Source organism: Catharus ustulatus, chromosome 7 (genome assembly GCF_009819885.2).
Source record: "Catharus ustulatus isolate bCatUst1 chromosome 7, bCatUst1.pri.v2, whole genome shotgun sequence".
NCBI lineage: Eukaryota > Metazoa > Chordata > Aves > Passeriformes > Turdidae > Catharus > Catharus ustulatus.
In genome coordinates this window covers 5,215,407-5,238,132 of record NC_046227.1, presented here as the reverse complement: position 1 = coordinate 5,238,132, position 22,726 = coordinate 5,215,407, and the positions used below count along the sequence as shown (strand labels likewise).

The 22,726-nt window shown below is 35.1% G+C and overlaps 1 protein-coding gene across 4 annotated transcripts in view; it reads left to right on the top strand.

The window, feature by feature from the left end:
* NCKAP1 (NCK associated protein 1) overlaps positions 1–21,808 on the top strand; it is a 55,687-nt gene extending 33,879 nt beyond the window's left edge. For all 4 annotated transcript variants that reach the window (XM_033064602.2, XM_033064601.2, XM_033064600.1 and 1 more), the window contains 13 exons: positions 171–310; positions 1,437–1,568; positions 3,899–4,117; positions 4,486–4,616; positions 5,005–5,102; positions 8,396–8,489; positions 9,674–9,756; positions 10,217–10,297; positions 11,728–11,821; positions 13,358–13,474; positions 17,170–17,279; positions 20,057–20,146; positions 20,633–21,808. In XM_033064602.2, the coding sequence (XP_032920493.1) occupies positions 171–310; positions 1,437–1,568; positions 3,899–4,117; positions 4,486–4,616; positions 5,005–5,102; positions 8,396–8,489; positions 9,674–9,756; positions 10,217–10,297; positions 11,728–11,821; positions 13,358–13,474; positions 17,170–17,279; positions 20,057–20,146; positions 20,633–20,749 (1,506 nt within the window). In that variant the 3' untranslated portion in view covers positions 20,750–21,808. The remainder of the gene's footprint in view (positions 1–170; positions 311–1,436; positions 1,569–3,898; positions 4,118–4,485; positions 4,617–5,004; positions 5,103–8,395; positions 8,490–9,673; positions 9,757–10,216; positions 10,298–11,727; positions 11,822–13,357; positions 13,475–17,169; positions 17,280–20,056; positions 20,147–20,632) is intronic.
* Positions 21,809–22,726: the final 918 nt, after the last annotated feature.

Below are 22,726 nucleotides of genomic sequence, written 5' to 3'. Positions count from 1 at the left end.
TCTGTTTGCTTTTTCCCTCTGTGTTTTGTGTAAACTTTCTGTTTATAAAATTGAAGGTGATCTGAGCAAGAATTTTTAATACTAGAATTTTGTCAAAGGAAGAATGTGTGATGTAGTGTGCTAAAAAAATGGATTTTAATTTAGAGGGACTATTTCTTTTTGTTTGCTAGTTGTTGCCAAAACATTGTGCCAAAACCATCAGTCAAGCAGTGAACAAGAAGTCAAAAAAACAGACTGGAAAGAAAGGAGAACCTGAAAGGGAGAAACCAGGAGTAGAAAGCATGAGGAAAAACAGATTGGTTGTGACAAAGTAAGCTGCTTCTTCTGTTCTTTTCACCTTGAATCCCAAGTCAAAATGTGTTTTGCATATTGAATGTGTCTTGCTTAATTTGTTTGAATAAATTTAATTGGCTGTAAATTTGACAGCTCTGTTTGTATAGAAACTGAATTTTTTTACAGAGGTGATAAGAATGTTTGTCACTTGAATTTATGCCCTTGACTGTTTCCTTTCCTGAGCAGAAAGAATCCCTGTGCTGTACAGCTAGGCTTCCTGAGTAGTTATATTAAATATGGGCATGTGAGTCCAAGGAGTGGGTAGCATCTTTGATTCTACCTTGCTTTAGCCCTCTTAAGGACAGGAAGTTCTTGCTGCTGTAAGGTTGGTGGCTCACATGGAGTTTGTGGCTCCAGTGCCTGAACCAAGTGGGGAAGCTTTCCTTGTTAGTGACTGTAGAAAATTTGAAAGCCAGTAAATCAATAGCAAAACTGAAAAACCCACCTGGAATAGGTAAAAGAAAAGGTTAATAAATGCAGTTTGAGGTGTAAGAGATGATAGAGTAGGAATCATAAGATTAATAATAAGATAGGTGTAAGGAGAGATCAGAGATCAGGATGGTAGAGTGATGAAAGTATGAAAAGGAAGAAAACTAAGAAAAGGAAGTTTGTGATTGGGAATGCCTAAATCCACACACTGCTGAAGTGGGGAAGTGGTTTTGCTGCAGTTGCAGCAACCAAACAGCAGAGAACTGTAAATGTTAGAGAAGTTGGTGGAAAAGAATTTAGTTTAAGATTTGTTCCCCCAATATTTTGGGGCTTTTATTACTACCTACTGGGAAACATTATTTGTGTTGTTTAGATCACTTAGGGAAAAATCACTTAAATGTCTTTTTTTTTTTGGGGGGGTGGGTGGTAAAAAAAAAAATCTGTCTCTATGTATATTAAAAAATATATGTCTCACATCACTGTATGTGGTTGTAGGATGTGTTCTTGACCAAAATATTAGTTTTTAAATATGCTAGATAAGTTTCTCAAAGCAGAACATAATAATGAGTTAGACCTGTACCTGCTTTTGAGGCATAATCCATTCAGTATGTGCCTTCCATGATCATGTACACTTCTGTTGCATTAAATATTTTTCTTCTTGTCTATTCTTAAAGCCTGGACAAACTGCATACTGCACTTTCTGAGCTCTGCTTCTCAATCAATTATGTACCAAACATGGTGGTTTGGGAACACACATTTACCCCAAGAGAATATTTGACATCTCACCTGGAAATCCGCTTTACCAAGTAAGAAATACTGTAGAGTTGGAAGCATTGATACACAAGATAAACCTTTGCTAGTTTATGTTGCAAATACTGTGTACTTTCTAAATTAAGCTAGGTTTAAGAGGTGGATTGTGAAAACTGTGAGTAGAATCCCAACTAATTGATTATTAAATTACATGTGCAGGCATACACAGTAGTCAATTCCTGTTTCAAAATAAAATGTGTTGAAATCCATATAATCTATTTAACAGCCAGATCCTGCATTCCCAATCTTATGGATTTTGTAGGAGCTGGTGATGGCTGTTTTCAGGCATGTATGGAGACATGTATTCCCACCATTCTTTTGCACAGTGCTGGAGTGTTTTCAAGTATTTGTGTCCACTGCCTTGCTGAAAGGAGTCAAGAAGTCTAAAAATCAGAAGTCAAGATCTCACAAAGCCAACTGAGAATATGTGCAGTTACTTTTTTTTATTTTTTTAAATGTTGATGTTTGATATTCCTGTCTGTTCTTACCTTGATCTTCCCATCATTTTTTACAGAAATAGGCAAATTCTGGAGAGGACTTCATATTAAGCCAGACAACTATCCTACTGTTTTATACCAAAGATTACTGGTTATATATTTCAAGTAGGGTATAAGGCTTAATCATTTTAATCATCAAGACATAATAATAGGTCACTGGAGCATTCCATCAGTAAGATAAGGTGGCACAAAAATGAAGATAACTTCATGGCATTTTAAAAAGTCAACTCTTCAGGTCTATGATCTTAGACTAGTATTGGTCACTTGTGCTTATTATTTTTATTTGGGGGAGGTTGACTTATGGATTAGGGCTGCAACAAGAGGCACATTATTTTCAGAGACTGCTTTCCTTTTTCTTGCTTCATGAAAGAAGTGGAACTTGTTAGCTGAGCGGAATAGATACTCAATTTATAATTATTTTTCAGATCTTCAAGTGGCATTTCTTTCAGAGGCTTGCAGTGTTCCTTAAAAGACAGTGTTAATGTCTCACTGCTAGGGATTTTTTTTACTGTTTAAACTCCTCTGTGTCACGTGTGATTGGACTGGAGCTTATTATTATTCCACTTGTTATTGTATCAATTTTGAATTTATTTTAAAGTAAGATATTGCCTCAGAAACAAACTATTGAAAATACTTATTTACATATGACCAAACAAAAACAAAAAAGTTACTCTAAATAATATGTTGTACTCCTTCAGAATAAATCATCCCATTTACCTGCGATGAAGATCATGATCTACAGATTTATTTGTTTTTCATTGCTGTTCTGTCTTTGCAAAGTACATATTACTTAAAGGCTTAGCTCTTAAAGTCTGAAATCATTATAAACTTAAAATAAGCACTACAAGAAGTATTTGTTTACTAGGACAGCTTTTAAGGGTCCCCTGATAGAGTTTGTTTGAGAACCTGGTTCCAGTGACATACTGGGTAACATCCATGTCCTGTATGTTAAAATGGAATATACAGTCCTTTGTACACTTCTGCTTTGGCCTGAAAGCTAGCCTGTGAGCATCTGTTATTAGAAACCTGGTTTTATTTATAGTGAGAATTTGAACAAATTAAAGTATGTCCTGCCATTTCTTGGCTCCTTGATTAAAGATAGAAATCACTGTGTTAACTAAAGAGAGATGCATTTTTCATAATAGGATTTCTGTTTATTTACTTTATGTATATATTGGATATATTTTTCAATTCATACTACACAATAGCTATGTGGTTTTTTTTAAAGAGATTTCAAACTATATCAGCATCTTTGGTCAAATAATTTTTTGTGTTAATATGCTTTGAACACTTGATTGCTCTTGCATTTCCCAGAAGTTCTAAATTTTAAAAGACTTAAACATTATTTGCTGAAGTAGTTGTTACATAAGCTTTGCAGAGTGTGGATTGCTTATATATGTGTGTGTATATATATATGTATGGGGAAAAAGCTTTCTTTAAAAAGGGCTTGGTGAGTGTTCTTAGTCTCATGGAATTTTTACTGAAACCACAGATACAGTTTTCTTTGGAATCCAGAATGGTTTTTAAAAGTGCTGGTTGTAGTAAGTGCATTGATCAGAGTTTTATACTTGAGGATTTGAGAAATATTCAAATAAAATGAATATTTTCTATTCTTGAAAGTGTTTCAGACCAGGTTGGATGGAGCTCTTGAGCAGCCTGGTCTAGTGGAAGGTGTCCCTGACTATGGCAGGAGAGGTCAAACTAGCTGGTCTTTAAGGTCCCTTCTATGATTCTGTGAAAAATCTGTGGATATAAAATTAACTTTCTAGCTGCATCTTTGTTGAATTTTCCTAAGATGAGTTTGTTTCCAATCCTTTTGTTTCTAAAAGGTCAATTGTTGGAATGACCATGTATAATCAAGCAACACAAGAGATTGCAAAGCCATCGGAGCTGTTGACCAGTGTAAGAGCCTATATGACAGTCCTCCAGTCAATAGAAAATTATGTACAGATTGACATTACACGAGTGTTTAACAATGTCCTGCTTCAACAAACCCAGCATTTAGATAGTCATGGTGAGCCAACCATCACCAGTCTGTACACAAATTGGTAAGTATTATATGAATGCTTATTAACAATTTGGTAGAGATTTTTTTTGTTGCTGTTGTTTAATGAAAAATCTGGAATTGGAGAAGTGGAGTTATTTTAAATTTTAAATTTAAATTTTTTTTTTTAAGTTTCCAGCATCACATGTTTGCTTCTCCTCGTACCTGCTAAAAGCAGCTTGAAGTTTGCAAACTTCTTGTACTTTTGATAGGGATGAGCTATAGAGCAAAATGCAGGCATCGGTTGAACTGTGAAAACAAAGCTTCAGTGTATGAGCTTTACTGTCCCTTGTCACAGAACTATACTTCATCTGTAGAGTGTATCCATGAACATGTGCCTGTCCATCTAAAACATTTCCCCTTTCTGATCAGGTATTTGGAAACTTTGCTACGGCAAGTCAGCAATGGTCACATAGCCTATTTCCCAGCTATGAAGGCATTTGTGAATTTGCCTACAGAAAACGAATTGACATTTAATGCTGAGGAATACTCAGATATATCAGGTAAACTTTGATACTTCTACTGCATATTTGTGAAGGACAGTTATTGTATTGCTTGAGTAATTGGAACAACAGCAGCTCTCAGAGCAACTGTTACTGAAATAACATCTAACTCTTAGAGTTAGCAATTGTTAGCCTTCAGTAGTATTTTAGTTTTATTCAAGCTGCCTCTTGTCTCACTATTCCTATTTTTGGTCAAAGTATTGCATTTAAACTAAAGAGATGGGTATATTATGTGTTGGTAAATACTGCTTCAGTTTACTACCATACAAATTCTAGTCTTTAAAATGGTACTTTGGGGTGAAATATTTTTGCACTTTAAACACTAGATACATGATGGGCTGCAAATAAATGAAGATGAAATATTATAACAGTTTGTTTTATTTCTCAGAGATGAGAGCCCTTTCTGAACTTCTGGGACCATATGGCATGAAGTTCTTAAGTGAAAGTCTGATGTGGCACATCTCTTCACAGGTTGCTGAGCTTAAGGTAACCTTGGAAACTGATGGGTGGGAAGGCAGTTTTCTGGTGAAGCTTCCTTTAGGATATTTAATACCTATGTTTCTGCATGCCATCTTTTTAAAATATCATACAAACTGATAAAACTGTGAATTTTTCTCTTCTTTTGTAGTAAGTTTGCACAGGTAATATGTGTGTATCCCACATTCTTCAACACTGTTTAGTTTACATGGATGAAAGACTTCTGGTCCTTTTTTCTTTGTTAGTTTTCCTCATTTTTACATATGTCTTTCCCTCTGCCTCAGCAGTAACCATTTATTATAAATATCTGTGTTCTGATAAGTAAACCTCAGATCTACTGCACTACAAACAGATATTAAAGTTGATGCAGTGAAAAAAATTGGAAATGGGGGCATGTCAAGGAAGTTCATTTAATGTATATTCAAAATAGCAAACAGTGATAAGGGAACTATCTGGTACCTGTGTAACTCCTAGAAATAAGTTTTAATAAATGTCATAATATAAACTACTTTCTCTGGATAGTCATACTATTAAAATGCTACTAATTGGCCTAGATTTTTTATGACTTGTTCTTTTAGTGTCATTTCCAAATTTGATTCCAAGTTGTTATTGTATCTCCTAATTTTTAGTTATTTAACCACTGATTAAACTAACATTTTTTTGTAACTATTTTTGAAAATGTACATGAATACCTAAGAGATATAAGGAACTTCCTTTCTTTCTTCAATAACAATTTATTGTTAGCATACCAGACCTTTAGAAGTGTGTGGTTTTAATATATCCTGTGTTACACTTCCAAGGATCTTGTTTTCTTTTCCATTAAGGTGTGCAAACACCTTAATTGCAGTGCTGCTGAAAGGCTGAGCTGTATGATAAAAAGGTTTGAAACCTTTTATTCATTGTCACAGCTTAAGAAAGGCTGCTTATGCTTTCCAAGCTGGGGTAAGAGCATGCCCTGAGTGCCCAGCCTACCAGGGTAATTGATTCCTTATGCCCATAGCAATTTTTGAGTCAGAGCATGAGGCTTTCCAGGTGAGAATTTTAGTTTAACTCCTCACTGTGCACAAAGTGACACTTGTCACGTTTCTAGTGAAGCAGAAAGGCTTTGGCAAGTGTTTGTTGCTGTATTATTTGTGTACTTATTGAGGAACCGTCATATTTCCTCAAAATCAGCACAATTTATGTTGTAGGTGTGTGCATTTTTTAAAAAGCGACTTTAAAGGGTGTCTGAAATCTGTTGTTTTCTGATACTGCTGAGGGTAAGCAGAGCATGATGTAGATCCACATGTGCATGACCACATTTTTGGAGGAAAAAGCAAAGTAATAAAATGTTCATTTCTTTGGCTGAGAGAGTTGACTTTGCAAGAGAGCCCTGAGAAGCATCTGTCTTGGGGAAAAAAAGCAACAAGAGGAGAGAATGGGGAATTTATTGCAAGTAGGGTTCAACATGCTTGCTTTACTTCCTGCAAAGTTGGACCAGGTGTCAGTTTTATATCTGAAGTTTAAGATTGGGGCAAGAAGGGAAAGATTGCCTCAATTAAGCCACTATTTGAAAACTGTATTCCAGCTACTCCTTTTTAATCTTAAATTAATATGCACTGGTTGGAAGTGTTTCCTATAACCAAAAGAGAAAAAACCCTTGCAACAGTGTTAAAATAGTAAAAAGCAGATCTTTATGCTTTATTGGCACTGGATTTCTGTAATTTTATAAGGTTAATTAATTAGGATATCTAACAGGTATATCCAGTAGGAGATGGAGCTGCCCCAGCCCACCTCTGGGTCAGCCCCTTGGAGTTAGTCCAAGGGCTACTGACCCACTTCTTAAGAATTCTCAGATTTTGGTTGGAAAACCAAAAATGTTCTCGCAGGCTCTTTTCCTGACAATAAGACTAAACAGAATTTTCAGGAATGTTTTACATGGTTAGCTTATTGTTCTGAAATCTAGGGGAAAAGGGTAGGAAAAGTACTGGATCTACAACCATGCATTAGCAATCTACAAAGCTACAAATGTATGAAAAATATATGAAAAGCTTAGGCATCAAAAGGGATCCTTAGCAGTAGGTTCCTGCAGCTATGCCTCTTAGATTTTATGAAAATATCTAATTGTGTTCCAAGCTTTCAGTGGTCTACATGTTTGATGAATATTAATTTTTCCTTCTACTTCCTCTGGAAATTAAGATGGAGTGGAATGCACTTACTTGAAAAATAAAACTATTAATAACCACTTTGGAAAACCACCCCCAGTTCAGAGTATTATTGTTTCTCCCTCTATCCTTCAGTTCTTTTTGACATTGATTTCATTTAGTATACAAAACATTAATTGAAGTCTTCTTTAAACAGAAGAAAAAACATTTCAGTGTTCAGAAGAACACAAGGTCTATATTTTCTTAGCTGTTGGTTGTCCTCTTCATAAAGAGAGATAGTCACTTTTCCCTTTTGGAAATAGGGTACTTAGCATTGAGACTGCAAAAATATTTTTATAAGAATAAGCTACCTATTTTTTGCTTGAAGAGTTTAAAAATACAGCTTGGCACAGCCTAAGTTCCTCAACTAGCAGGAAATTTGGATCTGATATTTTAGAGATGTGATTATGCAAGCTCTATAATTAAATTTTAATCTGACAAATAATTGGAGAATGATTTCAGGAAAGTTATTACATGTACTCTAATTTTACAAGTTGTATATATGAGAGCTGTTCAAAATTAGAAACAGACACATTTTCTTTTGGCCAAACTGAAATGAAAACTACTGCACTTGAGTTTGTTTCAGGCTAAGGTATTGGGACTTGGAGATATGTCTTTGCTTTTTCATATTATAGTGGAAGAAAATTTCAAGTAAACTGCACCAAAGTTTAATAATCTGATTTCCATTCTCGATTCCATTTTTCAGTTTTACAAACATTAAATTTCAACATAATAAGTGAAAGCAGCCATCCAAAAGAATTGATTGCTTTGTGAACTTATATTTTAATTGTAATATGTATACTTTTCTTCTAAAAAGCTGAGTGGCACAAAGACCTATTGCCTGATTTTTATGGAGTTACATTCCTTTAAGATGTGGTACACATTGCTCAATACAAAAATCGTATTCTAAGGGGTATCTAATCCTCTGCTCTTTGATTCAGAGCTTGCTTTTGTGTATAATAGTGGCTGATGATAATATTGATATTGTAGTCCCATTAAGAACACAGTAGATCCTGTATTCCATGGGATTAGTTGCTTTTCTGCCTGTCCTAAATCAGGCATTTATCCAGTTAACAATGCTGAAATCTATAGCTGACATGAATCTTTGCTTCTTTATAGAAACTTGTGGTGGAGAACGTTGAAGTTCTAACACAAATGAGGACCAGCTTTGACAAGCCAGACCAGATGGCGGCACTCTTTAAAAGATTATCATGTGGGTATCCAACAAGATCCTACTGAAGATGCAAAGTTACTTTTCAGATTTGTCTTTGTAAAGAAAATGGGAAAAATTAATTTCTCTGTATTGAATATCCATAAGCAACCAAATATACATGAGCTCATATAAACTGATTAATCATTTCAAACTTTTCTAGTCTTGTTATGTTCAAAGTGAGATTTCAGTGTTATTTAGTGCACAGGCACTGTAGTAGTGATGAGTTTTGAGCATCATATCAGGGATGATAATATGTAGCTATAGCAGCAGTAATACAGAAGTCTGGTACATAGCTTTAGAATCTGAAACAAAAAATAATTACAATAAAGAGACATTTTTTTGTCTTCAAGAAAGCACAGAGCCAGTTCTAGCATCCAGTTCTGTCAGCTGTGTGTACAAGGTTTCATTCCAGGAAGTGGTAAATGTGATAGTCTTCTGTTGTAACCCTAAAGCCTGAAAGTTCTGAACTTTCTGTGCTGTCAGACACTGGCCACCAAAAGAACACTGCTTTTGACTTGAGAAGACTTAGAGAAGGTTTCCAAAATTGAGTAATGAAGTTGGAATCACTGATGTGTAGTTTGAATGTGGTGAAGGGTTTGGAATGAAAAGTTCTAAAATATAATAAGTATAAAACAAGATAAAAATTCTAAGGTGTTGGCTTCTTCTTCTTGGTTTTAAATAGTATTTTTTAGTTTGATAAAAAATGCCACACTGTGAGTCACAAGTGTTTAGTCATTAAGTCAAAAGTAAAAATAATGTAGCTATAAAATTTTTATTAAATAATTAAGCTTTAAAAAAAACTTATAACCAGCAAAATACAACTCCATTTTTTGCTTTTAGCTTGTTAGCTAGAAGTTCTGTAAAACTCACTATGCTATAAATAAACATTCATAAACAACCAAGTCCAAACATGAAACTTCATACTTCAATATCCCAGCTCTAACAAAAAAAAAAAAAAACAAAAACCCAAAAAACCAAAACAACACTAATAATCTTCTACTGAAAATCCCATTGTGGATTCAGCTATAAAAACCTGCTTTAGCACTGGTGATTTTGGCTCTTTTAAGGAATGACTTTGTTTCAGTATCTTGCTGTTTTCAATATTCTGTTAAATATTTTGTTCCTCTTATTTGAAGAATTGAGCTTGTAAACGTGACTACTTTGTTCATTGTTCTCTTTTTCAGCTGTTGACAGTGTTTTGAAGAGGATGACAATTATTGGTGTTATCTTGTCATTTCGGTCATTGGCACAGGAAGCACTTAGAGATGTAAGAAAGAACTGAATATGTTCTGAATAATTTTCATTTAAGTACTTAACTTAATGGAATGATAGGATATTTGTAACTTAACTGTTCAGGAATGCCAGCCTCTTAAAAGGTTGACAACATGTGGGTGAAATGGCAATACTCAGTTGGAACTGAACTTCAAATTGCAACTTGGGGTGAGGGAACCTATTTTTTGAGTACTGTTCAAAGAACTGTTACATTAAAACATCAAATTTAGTTTAGATCATGTTTTCTGTGTTTACTCATTTTAAAAGCTTTTATTTCACTGCTTTATTGCAAACTTTATTAGGCTTTAATGTCTCAAGTCTACAAACAAATACAAATGCGTAAAATAAAAACTCATTAGAAGAGAAAATAAGCCCAGTAAAATAATGATAGTGTCTAACTGATAGTTAACATGGGAAGTAATTTTTCTCATTTTGTATGTATTTGTATCTCTTAGGTCTTATCCTACCACATTCCTTTCCTTGTAAGTTCCATTGAGGACTTCAAAGATCACATTCCAAGAGAGACTGACATGAAGGTAATACTTGGCTGAAAGGCTGTTAAGAGTCCTTTTGGAGCTTAGTAATTGTGGATCTGCAGTCTCCTAGTGTTCTGGAGAAAAAAACACAACCAGCTGATAGAAAAAGCACTCTGTGTCTGCCTGTGATCACATTTGAGAACTTTTGTAGACTTAAGAATGAGATTCATCAAGTGACAAGGGGAAGAATGCTGAGCTGCTTCACACTGAGCAGTACAGCTGGTAAAACTAAGTATTTCAGGACGAGGGGGAATGGCTTTGAGATGACAGAGAGTGGGTTAAGATTAGATATTAGGAAAAAATTCTTGATTGTGAGGGTGGAGAGGTCCTGGCACAAGTTGCCCAGAGAAGCTATGCCTGCCCCATCCCTGAGGAGTTCAAGGCTGAACAAGGCTTGGAGCAACCTGGGACAGTGGAAAGTGTTCCTGATTATAGCAGGGAGTGGAATGGGCCTGGCTTTAAGGTCCCTTCTAATGCTGACCATTCTGGGATTTTGTGATTCTTTTGAGCCTTTTGGCTATGAACCACATCCTGTCCATATGTTCTGTAATTCTTTTCCTGCAGGACTGTGCAAACAGCATTGTATGCTCCATACCAAAAAGGTAACCAGGCTGGAGCACACATGGATAGTCTGCACAACATTCTCTGTATGGAGCTACTCAACTGTACATGAGAATTTATGGGACAAGTGTAAAACTTCCCAAATATTAATGGCACCAAGATACTGCTAGTGTTTCCTGTATTCATTTGTATTTGATGTAGGCCTACTTTTGCAGAGAGTCATCTGAACTGTGGTTTCAGAAATTTGGTTGAAATAGTAAATGGAGAAAGAAAACAACGCTGTTGAATGCTTGTTAATGGTAACAAAAGAGACATCCTGGGATGGACTGGGAAATGGAATACATTTCAAAATGTTCTTAGTTCTTCCAAGTGCTGTGGCCACTTAGACTGTAATTTTTGGTGCCTGGAGTCAATGAACTCTGAATCTGTATAACATTTGCATCTTGTAAGATTTCTCCATTACTCTATTTCACCAGATTGTGACTTTCGACTTTTGTTTAAAAATGCTGTATTTGTAGCTGTTAGCTGATACTTTAGATCTGGTAGAGAAGATACATCAGTTTCTTTTGCACATTAAAGCAAGATGTAGAAACAGCTAATTGGAAGTCAGAGTTTTGCTTTGGAGGTAATGTGGGAAAATATGAGTTTTGTTTGGCTTGACACAACAAAATTGCCATCTGGTGCACAAAGCACAGACACAGCTGCTCAGTGGAGGTTAGAAACAAACAAAATCTACAGTCTCTGTCTAATATTTACCAAATCTCTGAAATTCCTTAGTGCCTCAAACTTATTTTAAACATCACAGCAAAAACTGTGCTTCATCATCTTTACATGAAAGCATTCTCTGTTGTCTTTCTTCTGGTCCTCAGGTGGCAATGAATGTATATGAACTGTCATCAGCTGCTGGATTGCCTTGTGAGATTGATCCTGCCTTGGTTGTAGCACTGTCTTCCCAAAAATCAGGTAAGAAGTTCCAACTTCAAAAATATAAATGTTAAAAAGAGAAAAGAAGTGTTTCAAGTGCTGGGAGGAAACTTGTATATCTTGACTCATTTGTATTCCTACGATAAACTTCATAAACGGCATAAGAGGATGAATTACTTGTGCCTGCTGTTCATTGGTGTTAGCTTGAAAAGCTTTGCAAATATCCATGAATGGATGTGCTGACCTAAAGATGGATAACAGGTAAATGTAGAATGAATTTAATTGTGAACACTGCTGTAATTTAGGAACAGTGACAGTAAGAGTGTCTTGTGAACAACTTGATTGGTTCTGTTGCACAGATGTGTAACAAATCTGTCCCCTAAGTAAGCATTAAGAGCTGAATGCAGCTCATGAATTTCACACTATGTTGTTGCCAGTCTGTCCTACGAGTGTTAACATGAAGTTTAGAAGTGAAAACAGTAAAATAAACATGTTAGAGAATAACATGTATCATGCTTCCTCTTTGTTGCTTTAAGGCACTGCTGTCTAAGTTTTTCAGTTTTGTTTACTCTGGCATGTTCAAATACATAAATTAAGGCTCCTAAGTGCTTTTTGGTGCTCTTCAGCTTTTTTTCCTATCTTCCTTACTGAACATTTCATTACTTTTTTCCCCCATATGTTGTGGATAGTTAATGAATATTTTAAATGCTACCTAAGTTGTTTTTTCTTACTTCAGTAGTAGTTATTTTGAGAGGTGAAAATACAGAGGGGCATTTCAATATTAGAATTTAAGTCCCAAGCACAATTTCTTTGTGCACTTAGAAAAAAAGCAACCCCAAGTGTATTTGTTCTATCTATATTATACATATAATATACAGAAGTACATTTTTGTTAGGTAGCTGATATCTAAAATGCTATTTTAAATAGATGATTTTCATTGTGGTACAGCTATGAATTATTTAAGGTCAACAAAGAGAATTTCTGTATATTCTCATAATGGCTTATAATCTTGTATTTTGATTGTTACCTTTGGAATTTGAACTATTTTGCTTTTATTCAGTTTTCATAGAATAAGTTCTGTATGTCACCATTTGTTGACTTCTTTTAAACTGATCTTAGGCTAATGTGTGATGATGCTGCTATTTTTGTAAGCACAAGGTTTTAGTGTGAATTGACATGAGTGCACCATCACCTTCTGCTCATTTGCCAAAGGAAGAGTGCAAGAGAAACTCTTCTTACCTTACAGCAATAACTGGGTTTATTGCAGCATGGAAAGATTGCTATTCTGCTCATCGTATTAAGGCTTAGTAACTATATTGTTAGAAATAATAGCATGGCAGTGGCTTCATTTTGTTCTTCTAGATAACAGAGTGGACATTTTGCAGCTCTAGTCTGTTTCTTTTGGCAGGACTGACATTAATATTCCTCTTTTCACAATACAAATGTTGACTTTGTTGGATTTTGCTTTAAATTTCAATTTGATCAAACTTTTTACATTCTAATCTACCTGCAGCTGAAAGGAAATATTTCAAGATGACTTCTTTAATTAAAGAACTTTATTATTTTTGTTTTTAGAAAACATCAGTCCAGAAGAAGAATATAAAATTGCTTGCCTTCTAATGGTCTTTGTGGCTGTCTCCTTGCCTACCTTGGCTAGCAATGTGATGTCTCAGTACAGCCCTGCCATCGAAGGTAATGTGCAGTCAGCTCAATATTTGCTGGGAATGCTGTCTTTACAATAGTTCTGGTAGTGACTACTTGAATCCATTTGCCTTTAATATTTAATTATATTTTATAGTGAACAAATTTAAAAATCTGTCAGCCTTAATTCAGGCAAGTTCTTCTGAAAGTACTTTAAAAAGCATTTACTTAACTCTTATCTGAGATAACTTCCTATGAAAAATTAGTTTGGTACCTGAAATTTTCAGAACAGTTCAGACACTCCAGGGGGCAATCTTGTCCTGATGTGGAGTCATTTGAGCACACGTTCTGCATTAATTAGTGTGGCACTTACTATCTAATATAATCTAGTAAGTATTGATATTTTAGTGATCTTTACATTGGTCTTGGGCCAATCATATAAGGTGTCCTTTCTATATTTAGTATGCTGTTCGTATTGCCAAGCATAAAGTTTTGAAAACAGAATCTGGAAGGTGTAAATGGTGAACAGAATTATTTCCTGCACAGTAGTTCAACTTTCTTATTTAAAAAAAAATTCTTCGCCTCAACAAAATTCTTTGCATGTAATCCACGGGTTTCTTTCCCTTTTTAAATTAAAAAAAGACACAGTACTGTTCCAACACATACATAAGTCACCTTTCAAGCTATTTGCTTTGTAATGTGTAACATGACTCTCGTGAAAGACCGTGTTTATAGTGCTTCCATTCACTGGGATGCATGTTTTCTCTAGTTAATTTTTAAACTTGCATTATTTTTAATTTTCTCAAAATTATAGCTCACAAAGTTAGTGTGAATTGGCTTCTGAATATTTAAAATCCCAGGATAATACCAAAAATTTTGAAATCTTTCTGTGTCACTTAATGTAGTATGCAAATCACATTTTTTAGAGGCCTAGGATTGTTGTTTACATGGGATTAAGCACCCTTTTCTTCAGTTTTGAATTATTAGAGATCTGTTGACTCTAGTTTCATTTTAGAACAGACTTCTCCAGTTGTGGAAAATGTTAGATAAATCTGATGCATTAGCAGAACTTGAATATTGATTTGAAAATAAAAGAATTTTCAAGTTAAAAACTTTTTCTGCTGAGTGGGGAGAACAATCTGTAATCTGAAGAGTTGTTATGCTCTCACAGTATTTCTGTTGCTTTTTGCAAGCTTTTTCCAAGTCATGATACTTGAATAAAAATCTTGGAATATAGGTGAGGGCAGGTAATACCTAATGTGATTGGTGAGGTGCACAGGTAGAAACTTCCTTGATTGAAGACAGTCAGGTTGACTGTCTTTACTCAGTCCAAATGAACTTGTTCATGTGTGTAAGATCACATCTCTTAAAAATTACCTGGTTATAGTTTTGTAAAAGAAATCCTCTGGAAGCACTTCCTCTTACTAGTTTTTCCTTCAAAGCATCTTACCAACTCTAGAGTCTCAAAACCTGTATGGCTTGCTGGGGGGCAGTACTAAAAGTTTTACTGGTGATTATTTTTTCACATTTACCCCTCTGCAAATTAATTGCTAAGAATATGTCAGGCTAGCTGGAGGTTCTCCAGCAGGTTAAAGCTCAGGTGGGTTTGCCTTCCTCAAACTTCCTCTCCAGACCCTCTGAGTTATCATGTTTTTAGCAGGCTGAAACAACAGATAATTCTTCTGCTGAAGATAAGCAGATAATCTTCTGCTTTAGATAATGTAGCTTAAATATTCCAGTTTGTGGTTTCATTTATATTAAATGACTCTTAAGTTGAAGTCAGGCAAAGGCTTGTTTCAAAGTGAGCTATTAAAGTACAGTTCATAGATGATATGGAACTGTGACTAGAGAGAAAAGTTACATCTTGCACTCAAACAAGCCCGTATTAGGAGTTGCTACTGATTCTGTGAGATGTGGCCTGTGTATTATATAATTTTTTACTGAGTAGGCTCTTTTATTGAGAGGAAAATCTAATAAAAGGTAAACACAAAATATGTTCACTCAACCAAACTAACTGAACAAACAGAATAGACTTTGTCATTCCTGCCTTCCTTGCATAATACTACTTTTTCTTGTGTTCTACCCTTATTGTAGAACATCTGGCTTGAAACACTTAATATAAATGGTATTTCCAGAATGTGGACTTAATAAATTCTGCTTTATGAAGTAAATTCCCTGGATAAATCCTGAATTAATCCATCAACGAGTCACAGATTTGAAGGAGTTTCAACTTTCTAATCTGGCAAGAGATATCTCCCAAGTACAGACAAGTGCTTGGACAGCTGTAGCAATGTCTGTATAACACTGTCTGCTTCAAGATCAAATCTGTTCCTTCCACCAGTTCCAGATAAAGGCTCCAAGTAAAGTCTAACAGACCTTTACTTTTACTTCCAGAACAGAATCTGAACTGCTAGTCAAACACCAGGCTAGAGGTCTAACTTGTCAACTGGAGGGTAGAATACAAAACTAGTCTGCAAGAGCCCTAGTTCTTTTCTAAATACTTGAAATCTGTTATGAGTTGGAAGACAACAGTTCTATGGCATCAACAATTGTCTTGTTGATGCTTTTTCTACTGCCTGAGACATAAAAATAAACTCTCTTGAATAAATGAACCTCTTTAAAGACAAATACATATTGTAATCAGAATTAAGCAGAACAGATTTTCTTCGCTGATGTTCATAGTTCAAAGTTGGAGTATCAAATCTGTGGGCCCTGCTAAAGGAGATCCTCAGGGACCTTCACTGGGATCTATTAGTCAACATATTCACAGACCACCTGGATGGGGGGCTGAAGAGTTAGGTGAGAAAAGTTATCTATCATGTGAAGTCGTTGAGGAATTAGTGGAGTGAAGAGCTGCAGAGGTATGATACTGAGTAAACTGGGCAATAAAATGACAGCTAAAGGTAATTTGAAGTAACAATAGTGATATGCATGGAGAAAAAATTGATTTCTCTCATGTGGACTGATGGGGTCCAGCTGACCTCACTATTCAAGCATGAACTGGGACTAATGGTAAATGACTGAATGAAAAGATGAGCTCATTGCTCACCAATGGTCAAAAAAATAAGAATCAGCATACTTGTATAGTTGTTAACCCCTTCAAAGACCACTTCCTTTTCATATGCTCACTCTTGCCTAAGATACTTGTCCAAGTGTTTATTGATTTTGTTGTAAAGTGGTATATTTGACTTAATTTGCCTGGAAGAAATACCAGGTTTACTGAGGAGCAGTTCTGCTCTCTGTGAAAGCTGGTGTCATTTAACCACCTTCAAGGGCTCTGAAGCCTGGGTGAATTTTAGGCAAGATGTTAGATAAGAAAATCAGCAATGTAACAGCTTTGTTCTTGAGTACCTGTAGATCTCTGAGGAATACTGTCTCAGAGGGCATGAGATGATCATTTATCCAGAGGGAGAAATAAATAGTCAATTAACTTGTGAAAATCTTTTTGGCCTAGTCAAGTGTTGAAACTCTCAAGTTTTGTAGAAACCAAATAAACTTCCAATATGTCCCTTATTTCTAAAAGCCTCAGGTTCTTTCCCAGGTTGTTGTGACCATTAGGAATTGGAAGGGAGAACTGTATTTCTGGTGACTTTCCTGACAGCAAGTTCAGTGTGGAAGAGTACCTTGTACATTGTGTAAGATGCTAAAACTTCTTTCACTGTCACAAATCTCTTCAGTCTTTGGTGATATTTTCCAAAGAATGTTGTCCTTTGGTGCTGAGTTGATTTGAGTATGTTTTTGTTTAGGGCATTGCAACAACATTCATTGCTTGGCAAAGGCTATCAATCAGATTGCTGCAGCTTTATTCACCATCCACAAGGGAAGCATTGAAGACCGTCTCAAAGAATTTTTGGCTGTATGTATAACTTTATTCCTGCTTGTTAAAATGTACTGTTGGTTTGGGATGCAATGCAATTGATTTCATAGAAATCTGCTTTTGATGCACAAGAGAGAAGAATATTTTCTATATGCTTCTATATACAAGTCTATACAGAGATTAAACTTTGCAGTAGTTCTTTATAAAGGCTTGTGTGTGATATTTGAAGGTTAGAGGAGCAAATCAGTGCAAGTGTCATATTTTTTTTCAGTACAACCTTTAGTATTTTAGCAAATACCATTTCTCACATTGTGTGGCCCATGACTGGGGAAAAAAATGTGCAATGCATATAAAATCAAAATTCTGTCTAGCTGACTTTTTCCCATGATGTATTGAATACTTTAGTTAGTTACCTTCTTTGAAAAAGCAAGATAAATTTCAGAGTGGCTTTTGTGTTGTACTTTTTGACATGCCTGCCCCTCTTGAACATGAACAGCCAGGTAGCAGCATGTTACAGGGGTAGTTGGGAAGAGGAAATTTTTAATACCTCAGTGTAAATTGAAGATGAAAGCTACTGAAATCTTGGGTGATGCTTAGGAAAAAAATCGAAAGTTTCTAGGTCATGGTGACATGCTTTAAATACATTTTTATGTGCTACTTGAGTAGAAATAAAGTTTTTTAAACGGCTCTTAATTAGCCAGTACTTGAAGGAAACTGAAGGCAAAACCAGCAGCATCACTTTAATTTGAAAATTACTATTAATTTTGAGTAGGTTTTGATTTTTCTATTTGGCATTAAAATGTGTGGAGAAAAAGCCCCTCCCTCTTTATTTTAGGTAACTTTCTGTAACTAGAACTACACAGAAACAATTTTTTTTTTCTTAAAAGAGTCTTTCACTTGTGGAAACTCATTGCATTTTGTAAAACAGAAAAAAACCCTTATGGCCATTGACCTTGTCTAATGCAACTGCTGGATGTAAAACATGAAAAAGGAATGGTTATATCAAGTTGCATACATTTGACAAGTGAAGAAAACCAGTATAGTTTCATGTGATAAAAACGCTTTTGGTATGAGGTTTGCATTCTTTCAGTGTTTATGGATTGCTTTCAGACCACTGCTTTTACTGCACAGACTATGACTTGATGGTTCAGATATTTTGTTAATCTTTCTTTTTTAACACTTACTGTTAGTCTGAAAGAAAAACATTTCTCTTGAGAAGAAAACTTCTGCTGAAGATGATCTGCTTTCCTGTCCAAGTTAATTAAATATGAAAGAAAACCTTGGAGGTTCTTTAATGCTGATGAGTGTTATGTATCTTTTGAATATTGACTTCGTCTTAAAAATTGATTCATGACAGCTTTTCCAAGAAGAATGTTGAATAAGATTTTTAAAGTTAGTATTTTAATTTAAAATCCTTTTCTGGAAAGCATGTGGTTTAGGGATGTTGCCATTGCCAAAATGATGATTGTACATCTGAAAGTTGGAAGGGGTTTTTTTCCAAATTTCTGCAAGGCATGGTCTATCAAGGCATCTACAAATTAAGTATTTTGCTGTATTTTGTGATCCTGAGCTTGTAAAAACCCAAGTGCATGTTAGAAGTTTCTAGGATATCTTCTAAAACTAGGATAATAGGGTTGTTTATGATGCTGCCTTTTTCAACCTGGAAATGAAACAACACCCACTCTTGAGATAATGTTGGTATGGGAGGTAATATAAAAGTGGATCTTTATTGGAGCTCCAGGGGCAGTTATGGAAAATGTTCACAAAAGCCCACCCACACAGGGAAAATTCAGTTTTTATAAGTTTAGCAAATTAGCATAATTGATAAAAAGCATCAATTAGGAGCACAAGTGGTGATGAAATTCCTCCCCCCACCAGGTCAGGCCCCTTTTCTGGAGCCCTCCCCTTAGTACCAGCTGTCCTTTGTTTATGAAAAATCTATCTACAAAAGTTACTCTCAACCTCAGTAGCCAGGAAGACCCACAATAGCACAGGGGCCTTGTACACCCCAGGGCTTGGAGCTCTGGAATATTTTGTCTTTCTGCCTGGGGAAAGCGTAGTGATGGGGAAACCAGCTAGAATACACTAATAGGCTGCAGAGCTCCAAATATGTGTGTAAAGAATACAGAGAATACATAAAAGCAAAAAAGACAAAAATCAATAGGCATAATTTCCCCCCTTTTTAGAGACTAGCAGCACTCTTCATATTTAATTGTACCACTGTTTTACACTGCTATCCCACTGGCTAAAATACCGATGCTAACTATAACTACAGCTACTATGAATATTTTTATCCAGGCCCAGTTTGGTAACCATGAAGTGAGTGTATACTGAAGGTATATTGATAGACTATTATTCATTGACAGTTAAGATGCCATTTCTTCAAAACTTCTTCTGTTGCAGAATGGGTAAAATTTCAAACAACACATATTTTAATCACTTTAAATGTTACAAAAATGCAGTAAGTTGAAATGTATATTGAGAAGGACAGAAGTGACATCTTGATCCCCTGGGAGTTCTGTCATTGATTACAGGAGACTTTGTAATTGTCAACCAATGATTACAACAAAAAGTTCTCTGCAATAAATTAATTCACTTTTTATATTAAAATAGCATATGTCATTTATTAAACTCTACTAGGAATAAGCTAATATGGCACTTTGAGACTAAAGCCCAGTTCGTGTGCTCAGGATTACTTGCTTTCCTTTGTCATTATTAGTACAATGCAGAGTCCATTGGCTTTGTGTAACAACATAACAGAAGCTTATCAATGCACTTTGTTTTATTTATTGCCTTGAAATACTCATTTTATACAGCTTGCATCATCCAGTCTACTGAAGATTGGCCAGGAGACAGACAAAACTACTACAAGAAACCGAGAATCTGTTTACCTACTACTAGACATGGTGAGCATTTGTGTGTTTTATTTGTAACTCACAAAGCTGTGGAAATAATTTTTATATTGTTCTTCCTGGCATTTTAATATCAGTATGTTTTTCTCATTCCCCCAACATGCTTATATTATTGCCATCATCTTTTATTGCCTAGAACATTGTATTATGTTCAGATAATTTTTATTGTTCACTTAGTGCATAGCATATGTTTAAGAAGCAGTGTTCAGTGTGTAGGAGAAAATCTCCTCAGAGGATTTCCTCTCAGTATTCAGTATCTTTTGGAAGATGACTATTTATATTGGAAAGTGAAATATGTGCTTTGAGAAGCAGTGAGTTTAAATGTAGGGAGAAATGTTACTATAAACTTGGTGCAATTTATTTTCTCTGTGAAATATGTGAGTGGTGGTGTGATGCAGGCTGGAAGGATCTAGAAACAGATTATCAGTAGCAGGCAGTAGAAGGGGCTCTGCAAAACCTTGTGTTTCTGGTATTTTTCAGATTGTGCAGGAGTCTCCATTCCTGACAATGGATCTCTTGGAGTCTTGTTTCCCTTACGTCTTGCTGAGAAATGCATACCATGCTGTCTACAAACAAAGTGTTACATCCTCTGCCTAAGTATCTACTCACTGGAGATAAGACATAGCACGCATCTGTGTGGCCTCAGTTTTATCTGTAAACTGTGGAGCTATTTTACTCTATGGCCTGATGAACAGTTTTGTGAATTATCAACTTTTTCCATAACGTTGTATTCCTAAACAGTGGTTTCTTAATATGGTTGTACTACAATATAAGCTTGGTTGATTTTAGGTTGCACACTTACGGAAATTTTTTTTTCCTCATTCTTTCTTTCCTTTTTTTTTTTTTTTTAACTTTAGAGCACCAGTTATGTTTTAAAAATACTACTTCTGCTATATGTTTTTTGATATTGATCATGCAAAAGAAAAATTGCTTGTTTATTTCTAAGAAGAAAAATGTATGTAGTGATTATTTTAGATAGAGTAGCTTTCATCTGTGTGTAAATTATTTCAAATAGGGAGAGTTATAAACTTGTACCTATTGTTCTTATTGAAAACAAATATTGGATGTGCATTTCTGTGAAGTAATTACAGCATTTCTAGTTTTATTTTGAAACGTTCACCAATCTACGTACTATGACACTATCTAACATAAAAAATGTTATAGGACTGCTTATCCTACAGACAGTGATCCTCTCCCAATACTCTTAAACAACTGCAAGTGGTGGTGTTTGTATAAAGCATAGTGGAAATTTTTTTTAAACTAACTTCTGTGGTGCCCTGTTGGCATTAACACTACCATTGTACCCTGCTGTATAATAAACATTCTTACACATTTATCATATATTGATAAAATGTTAGCCCTTAACCACTTTTTATATGTTTTAAATTTTTGAAATTCAAGTGTACCTTCCATAACATACAATAAACACTAGACTGTATTATCTGTAGGTGAATTATTTTTAATATAAATGTTATCCTAGTATTTTAAGCTTTAACTGTGCTGTTGTGCATTGATTTACATCTCACAGTTCATTAAATATCAATCCTTAGAGCTTTTATGTGAAGACTTCCTTTAATCCTTCACCTTTTGCCTTTTGCGATAGTGAATCTTGTAAAAAGTTGGAAGAAGGAATTAAAAACAATGTTAAAAATGTCAGTTTAGTGCCATTATCCTTTAAATCTTATTTTTACATAATAAAGCAAGAAAAGCATTTGTATAGTATGTAGTGATGCCAGTTGTACCCACAGAAATAAGCATATTGTTAAAGTATGAAACTTGAAATAATCCTAGAACAGGCGAATGTTGCTAAAACCGTAACATCAGACATGACTGAGACAGATGTATAATAGTCCCTTTTTTATCAGTCATGCAAATTGGCCTTGCAGGATAGCATGGGCTCATTTAGCCTGAAAGCTGACCAGATGGTTGTGCTCTGTAATCCCTGATGTATAAAAGCTGTGTGTTCCTCAACAGGCTCTGGACATTGTATAGAGCCCCTGTTCTTGGTGCAACTTCTGTGCATGCTGGTAACTTTTTCAGTTATGAAAGAGCTGTTGTGTGCTCAGTTACAATAGCTTCCTCTGTCCAGAGGAAAAAAGTACTGGAATAAAATTGTCCTAAGGAAGTAAGACAGTACATCTATATTTTTCCTAATTATGCATTTTATGTTATAACTATGGAAGTGTTTTTTAATTGCTAAGTTAGTACCATAATGAAGAAGTTTGTTCCTAAAGTAATTAGGTTGAATGCAAGATTTATGAGTTCTATTCTGTAATATTTATAGTCTAATACATTCAAATGTTCTGATTTCACTTAAGATTTTGATTATGATGTAGCCTTTTGTGGGAAAATGATGCCTATTTTCAAGATGGATTCTTGAAAAACTCAAGTTTAAGAAATAACTTATTTTGTGCCTTTAATATTTTTAAATGCAAAATAATTGTATCCATTTGCCTCAGATCCCAGATTTCCACTGTGGTGGTTCTGTGGTGTTAGTGAACCAAATCTAGAAAACAGGTAATCACTGACAAATAGGTAATGAGTGTGGTATCTCTGCAAGAAGCTGCTTCTGAC